Here is an 8065-nt window from a genome sequence, read left to right on the forward strand (position 1 = left end):
AGAGTTTCGTATCAGATTAATCGTATAGTGTGCAGATTATTATATGTATGTACATGTATTGAGAATTTGATATCGGAGTGTTTCTCTATACCACGTACTGAATGTATTATGTATACATGTATAATATATGCATAATTTTGACTTTCTTTTCAGATACAGTCTTCTTGGTGAAACGATTCTTAGATATTTTGACAACTTGCATTCAGTAAACATTTGCAGAAAGAAAGTGTTCCTGTCGCTGAAGGAATTAGAATTTGATGGCAACACTGACAGTGCAAAAATCGAGGAAATCTTTTTGGATGAGAGTTAAGAAGAGACAGGAAAATTTGAACATTGATGGAATGAAACACATTTTCCAAGGAAAAAGAGAATTAAGAATTTCGTGGATAATGGTTCTCAACCATACCATCCAGCATCAGTAGATGAAATCTATATGGTAAACATTTAATCAGTTTGAGGCATTATAGACATAGCTTGCAGTTAATTGCATTAAAGATCGAAAAGGATCAACCAAACTATACTCCAACGTATTTCACTCTGCATGCCTAAATTTAACTACTAGAATCTTCAAAATTCTTTTCCCCAAAATATATTTATTAAAATCAAACCACTTAAATTTAATTTAAAATGAATAGATTTCGTCTTTTAAAATGATATCTTGATATTTTTTTTTTTACGATGTGGGTAGGTGTGGGGAGTGCCGAATATTAAGTGCTTAAAAATATCGGGTTCGAGATACCGATAATTCTTGTAAGAAAACATGGACGAAGGTACATTCACAAAAATGTTTTTTCTAGCAAATGCTATCATAAATAGTGTAGATAATTCAATTCTAATGATGGTTTAATCCTCATATCTAATAATGGGACAATCTTTATATGATCTTATTGTACGATCGAGAAATTACTTAGGATTGGTGAAGTTGTTATGGACGCCAAACGTGAAAACCGGTCTGTAGTCAGGTAGTACATGCATGCATCTTCGCTAGCCAAGGGTTAGTCTAGATTCTCAAGGACGAAGAGATGAGGGGTATAAGAATAAATCAGACATTTGGTAGCGAAGATGACATGCAAAGTACAATCACTACATTTATCATCATAACTTTAGTAACTTTATTTGGGCGCACTTGTTTCATTAGCCGGGTCAAGCCGGATGATACTTCCGGAAGCGGGTAAGTTACTTGTTTCAAATATTTCTAAGCCGCCGGGCGATCAGAAAGTAGCCCGGATCGCCCGAAAAAATTCGAGCGGGCACATGGAAAACAACATGGCGGAAAACTGAGGTTAACGTCTTCTTGCACGTACAATATCCGTTTTATAATTGGCTAAAATAGTTTTATTTTATTAACATTAACAGCTGATTAGTTGTGACACAACGGGTAATCTTTTCGGGCATTTTTTGTTTACGTTTAAACTATTAACGTTGCTTTTCTCTCTATTTTTGTGGAAGCTACATCTCAGTCTGTGTATTTTATGAACAAATAATGCAAGAAAAGAAAACTTTGAGTGCAATTAATTAATGAAATATCTTCCAAATCGTCGTCTTCCTCATCACTTTCGAGAACATCATTTATAATGTGTAGGCCTATCGCTCCTACTACAATGGCAGCCATTTTCCGGCTGAAATTTTACTCGTTTCAGAAATCTTGCCGCATCAATGTGATCATGTGATAAAAGTGAACCGGCTCGTCGCCCGGATGTCTGAAACAAGTGCGCCCTTTGTCTCCACAGCTTCCTTCAGCTATATTTAGCGATTTTAATGCAAGTTTTCACAAGTTTGCTTTCATTCAAACAAAGACATAAATAACATATATTATAAATGTTTTTTATGTCTCTTAATCAAAATAGAGAAAAATCGCAAGTATTTTACAATACTGTTAAATTATGGAGTTTTATAAACAGGTTGGTACTGTAGTAAAGTGCAATTTTCTTTTTACGTTCTTAAAAGGTTGTTTAAGAAATGATTATAATTAATTACTAGCTAAATACAGCTATACATAGGTTTAATCCAAGCTATATATTTATATGTTAAAATTGTATCTGACCTTTCATTATAAGGCACTGTTGATTTATCAGTAAATCCTATAGTTTTACTAGATCATTCTAACTTCTTCAATCTATATGTAGTAGCTAATATTTGAGACTCCAAGGCATCTAAAACATGAGTACACACTACATAACTTTTAATATGAATTAATTGATATTACAGAATTCAAACTTGTTGATCGTTGATCTCTACAGATTATCTGTGTAGCCTGCATGCTTGCTGGATTATTTACATATTAATGTTCTAGCAATCATAATTCCTAATTCAATGCATATTTTTTTTCTCCACAGATGATATTCCTCCCCTGGAGGATATGTCCGATATTCTGAAACAAGCGGAGGCCATTAAGTCAAAGGTGAAGAGTTCAAAGGTTACTACGACAACAGACACTGCTCAAAGAAATGCCGTACCCCAGACTAACCCACACAATGAGGTAATGGTCACTATAGGGCTGGTGAATTTTCATATCGAGGGCAGCTTGTCAGTGTATCGAGGGCAGCTTGTCAGTGTATCGAGGGCAGCTTGTCAGTGTATCGAGGGCAGCATGTCAGTATATTGAGGGCAGCTTGTCAGTATATCGAGGGCAGCTTGTTAGTATATTGAGGGCAGCTTGTCAGTGCAAAATAATATGCAGGAAGAAGAGGGAGAAACTGCAATACATTCTTCCCCAAACTTTTCTGAGTGCATCCCAGAATGTTTTGTTCCCTATCATGTATAGCCATCCATCAAAAACTACTTGCTGTATGTCTTTGATCACACAATTAAGTGAAGAACAAGCTTTGTTGAATCTGAAAGTCTTTCTAGGGAAAAAGTAGCAGCAGATATTAAGGATTGGCCCCTTGTATTTTCCACATATAGAAAGTTAAATCTTGCAATTTTTATACAATTTTTACACATGATAGAATTTTTTAAGAATTAAAATTATCTAAAATTTTTAATAATATTTACAGAATGCACAGAATACAACTGGGACTGGTCACACAGAAAAACCCACAACAGCCAAGTCAGCTGGTAAGACACCCAGCAAACCCAGCTCTGAAACTTTTGGAGGGTTCAAGAAAGGGTTCTTATTTGGAGGAAACAGCTCACAGAAATCAAAGGTCAAGAGTTCATCATCCTCAGGGTCAAATGTCAAGAGTTCACCGGACGTGCCATACATCACCAAGAAGTCCCCTGATGTGGGCCACCAAATCCCAGAGGTGCAGCAGACCTTGACGGCTGAGGCTCAGAAAATGGTACAGAATAAAGGTGAGTGGAGGATGGAGACAAGGGTATAGAGAACACATAGAAGGGGACGGGGTAGGGCAAAATATTTCAGGGGCATTGGCATGAATTGGGTTTTGTTTCATTAAAGTTTCATTAAAGCCATAAAAAATTAATCTCTTGGTTCTCAGGCCAACATTTTCAAAAACAGATGTGGTCGGGCGTTGATAATTTTTAATATTTATTCTATCATAAAAGAAGGACACTGGAACAGTGTGTATTTTTATTTTAACAATGTGCAATTCTTATTCCAATCCAGCGATGTTTTTAAAGCAAATAAATAGTTACCTTGAAATGAATTTTTTGGATTTATTAGCTCAAACTAAATGAAATAAATAAGTCATCGACATGTTCTTCAAGAAACACGAAAACTACGAGGCTTGAGGAAGCCATGTGTTATAGCATAATTAAATATTTAGTATACAGTACTGTAGAAGCATATCATTTGTTGGGTTAATATTTCGTTGTTTTTACAATCGCAGATGAATGGCTGGATGACAATTTGATGAAGGAAATCGAGGCCAACGACACACTTTTCAAAAAGTTAGGGGACAAGAAATATGTGGATGCTGTGAACCAGTTCCAGTCAGATCCAGTCCAAGCCATGGAGCGATACAAAGACGATAAAGAAATCCAGCAATTCCTCACAGCATTCTGCAAAATCATGGGTACATCTTTTTGATGCTGGATTATGATCTCTTTGTGCTGCTGGATTATCTCTTTATCTCTGATTATAAAAAAACTGGCAATTTATTATAGCATTGAATCATGATTTTTTGAAGTATACAGTCTCATAACTGCAGCGATGTGTGCATACAAACTGAGTTACGCACATTAGTGCGTTATGAAAATTTGTATGCACACATCGCTGTAGTTATGAGACTGTATACTTCAAAAAATCATGATTTAATGCTTATATTTACATTTTTTTAACTTCTTGCCTTGTCTGCAAAATTAATGTAATTTATACCTTAAAATTCCTATCTTATCATAAGGGTCAGTTCATACTAATGGAAGAGCCACTGTAACAACCACAAGCGTGAACTTTGATTCTCGCTTGTGACATTGCAGTTTACAGCATTCAATGTTTGTGACGTCATAATAAAACTTCTTATTTTAACCTTTGTGTACCCAGTGATTAGTCGTTGCATTTAAAAGGCATGTAAAGATCACAGAATTTAATGGGAAAACACAGTAGATTGTAAATATCATGTTTATCAATTATTGAGCTGTACCTCATTCACTTTCTCTCTCTTTCTTTTTCTCTCTCATTATGAGTACTGTTATTTTGATAACATATTTGTGATTACATGGTATTTTTATAAAGCTGTTGCCAATTTACCTTGTTGTCTACAAAATTAATGTTTTTCATTGATTGTCTTATTTCATTAAATAATAATTAAAAGGGTTACTATGGTGACTGTACAGACCCAGTGTCTTCTTGTTATTTATTTATTTGTATTATTTAGGTGAACATTTTTCTGGTCTGGCTGATAAACAAGAAAAGACAACTACTCTTAGCAAACCTGTTCCTCAGAGTAAAATTGTTGAGCTGAATTCTGAGTCAGAAATCAAGCAGGCCAAAAGTACCCCGCCCCCAACAATGAACCCTGTGATGTCAGAGACCCTGTATACAAGGTCACCAACAGGGGGCGCTGAAATGTCAGTCAGGAGCTCGACCAACCCTAACCAGCCCACTGCGGAGGATGAGAGGAGAATGCAGGAGATCGTAGCCAATCCTGAGATCCGTAACATCTTGTTGGATCCTAAAGTGATGAAACTGATCGAATCTCTGAAGTTTAATCCGGATGAAGGAACAAGGTATAAAGACTGGGGCATATTTAACTAAGCGGATGCTTGCAATTGCTTACCAAGATCTTCTATACCTGTAACACAAAATTTTTGTGAGCAATCAAGAAAACAGTTGTCTACCTTCTATGGCTGAGATTTCTAATAATGATGAATATCTTTTAAAATAACACACGTAATAAAAGATCAATTCTATGTAAGAATCGAAGTTCGGTGGCCACGCATAGTCACAGATTTTCCTCATACTTAACAATTTGATAGACTTTGATGAGTAAAAAAAGGTTAACACAATTTATTTGTTGCTATGTGGTCCCATTGCCATGGTAACAAAGGGTAGAGATGTGAAAATGACATTTTAATGCCCTTTTTTTGAACATATTGTAAGTAATATGCACAACTTAGGGCATCTAGGGTAGAATATATTATTAAACAAAAATGTCATTTTTCAAGAAAAAGAAAAACATTTATGGAGAAATACATATATTGAAAGTGTTTCCATGGTAACTAAAGAGAAATTTAAAAATATGATTTCTTCATTTAATTTGAATTAAAAATGCAAAACTTTATGGTATACAGTATTGTGGTTGTGCAATTATAAATTTATAAATAAAAATTGAGAACCATTGCCATGGTAACAACAAGCTAAAAAATAAGGTATTTTCTAATATTTTGAGGAATATTTGAATGGGTTTTATTGGTATAAAAAGTAATGATAACTTTTATCAATGGGTGAGAAAATATCTAGTATGTCCTGTACTTGAAAGCAGTTTGAAAAAAAATCTGACATTTGCTAAAAAAATATTGCCGTTGCTATGGACTTTTCAAAAAGTAAGATTTCTGTGTGATTTTCTAAGCAACTTTAATTTCCTTAGTAACAACACTTCTGTGTTGAATTACAAAAACTTTCGTGGTATACAATAGAACTTTAGGCATATTTCTACAAGTTCCAACAAAAACAATTGCTGAACATTTCTAAATTCAGGAATTACAGCATATCAAAATCATCTTTAATTTTTCAGGTTTTTCTGTTTCTTGGCCTTGTTGCTATAGCAACGGGTGTTAATTTTTATAAATAAAATGTATATTGCATGGACATTGATAAGGATATAAAAAATAAATAATTTACCATTTCAGCTTATAAAAAAATACAAAAGACGAATTTTAAAAATTTTCCATAGTAACATTATAAAAGTATTGGTTTCTCCATCAGTTTTCTTCTATAAAATATGAATGGACAATAGAACAAAGATTATTTAATGTCTGATAGTTTACATTAGTAGGCAAAACCTTCTAATATGGCTTTAAAGTAGATAAGTTTTGCTATTTTTCCATCTTTAGCCTTGGTTACCATGGCAACGGATATCCCCAGCCCCCAACCACTACTTAATTTTTTATTTTACACCTAGGTGTGTCCATGTATGTAATCTTAAGAAAATTGGTTACTATGCGTGGCCAGACCCTTTTATAAATCATTGATTCTTACACAGAATTGATCATAAAAGTTACTTTGTTATTATAGGCTTTACAAATATTGTTGCTGTTTGCATGATTTGTTCTTTTACTGTTGAATCTTTGCAATTCATGGGGATCAATTTTCATGGATTGCTTAAATTTTACAGATTTGTTGGGACTTACTTTTGTGTATTCTCTTACACTTACAAAGGAAAATACAACGTTAAAACCTTAGTTTATTAATTCGTGGAGGATGTTAAATCGTGAATGAGAGGTATCCACAAATTCCACGAAAATTGAGACACCATAAAATCTTGTGATTTCACAGTACTTGATGCAGATTGAATCATTTTAAAACAGTGCGCTCAAGAAAAGTGTCAAGACCAAAATTTTTATTTTAAAAAAATGTGACTCTTACATTACTAGTACCCTCAATTGTCCTTAATACCTTTGATATATTATTTGGTGTGTTTTATGTTTTAGATTGTTACAGCAAGCGGACTCCGAACTTCGTGAAAAAATACACAAACTGGTGCAGTGTGGACTTCTTCAGTTCCAGCAATGAGAGAGAGAGAGAGAGAGAGAGAGAGAGAGAGAGAGAGAGAGCAGACGTTTCTTGGAAAAATAATGACATTTTCAGAAGGAGAGCGACAAAGATTAATGAGAATTTCCCAATTCCTCAGAAATCCTGAGTCTTTTATACACTCATTGGTAATGGGCCAACTCGCTGAATTTTTCTTGATCTAATAAATAATTCATTTTTATTCTACCTCATACTTTTTAGCACAAAATCTCGCCAATCAAATATTAATGCTTTTGCATCCATTAATAATCAGCTGCTTGAGTTTATATTGCTGAGAGTTTCAATTTCTTATTCAGAAGGATAGAGAATTAGGAATATATTTATGTATAATCTTGATTTTAATGAGAAAAGTTCAGCGAGTTGGTCCACAGTCAGTAACCTGATGTAAGCATTATTTGAGACCGGTGCCCATTGGAACTCCAAAAGTGTGGTAAAAAAACCCATGTCAGAGACAGACAGGGAAATAAAGAGAGAAAAAATGCAATTAACATTATTTTTTAGAATTGATTCTTGTGGTCATTCAATACTATAACACTTTTTCTTATTGAAAACTGATTTCTGAAAAAGAAACTCAATAGTACAGTAAAATTATTTCAGTTGTTATATCTATTCTATTATATTAAAATAATAGACTCGAATTTTTGGTCTTTAATACCAAGAACTCGGAAGAATACTGTCTTTTGTTTTATACATTTTAAACATCATTGGTACTTGAAGATTACCAATTTGTTTTAATTTTTATTTAGTTAAGCTTCACTAATTAATAATCAACAAAAATTCCTCAAAAAATCCTGGAAATCGCCTGGATTTTTGGTATTTTACAATCTTGCGCTTAATTGTGCAATACATTCAAGCAAACGGGATCTTTAGTTTATGTTTCCACAATATTACATCTGCATGATTAAACTCAGG

The 8065-nt window shown here is 33.8% G+C and overlaps 1 protein-coding gene across 2 annotated transcripts; it reads left to right on the forward strand.

The window, feature by feature from the left end:
* The first annotated feature begins 728 nt into the window (after window positions 1–728).
* On the forward strand, window positions 729–7637 carry LOC105323716 (uncharacterized). Of its 2 annotated transcripts, none has more exons than XM_066071612.1 (6): window positions 729–770; window positions 2337–2479; window positions 2997–3294; window positions 3792–3977; window positions 4779–5130; window positions 7054–7637. In XM_066071612.1, the coding sequence occupies exons 1-6, from the start codon at window positions 761–763 to the stop codon at window positions 7133–7135; spliced, it is 1071 nt and encodes a 356-aa protein (XP_065927684.1). In that variant the 5' UTR covers window positions 729–760; the 3' UTR covers window positions 7136–7637. The 2 variants fall into 2 exon arrangements, with proteins under 2 accessions (XP_065927684.1, XP_065927683.1); XM_066071611.1 differs by lacking the exon at window positions 729–770 and adding an exon at window positions 841–950.
* Window positions 7638–8065: the final 428 nt, after the last annotated feature.

This window comes from Magallana gigas, chromosome 9, assembly GCF_963853765.1.
Source record: "Magallana gigas chromosome 9, xbMagGiga1.1, whole genome shotgun sequence".
NCBI lineage: Eukaryota > Metazoa > Mollusca > Bivalvia > Ostreida > Ostreidae > Magallana > Magallana gigas.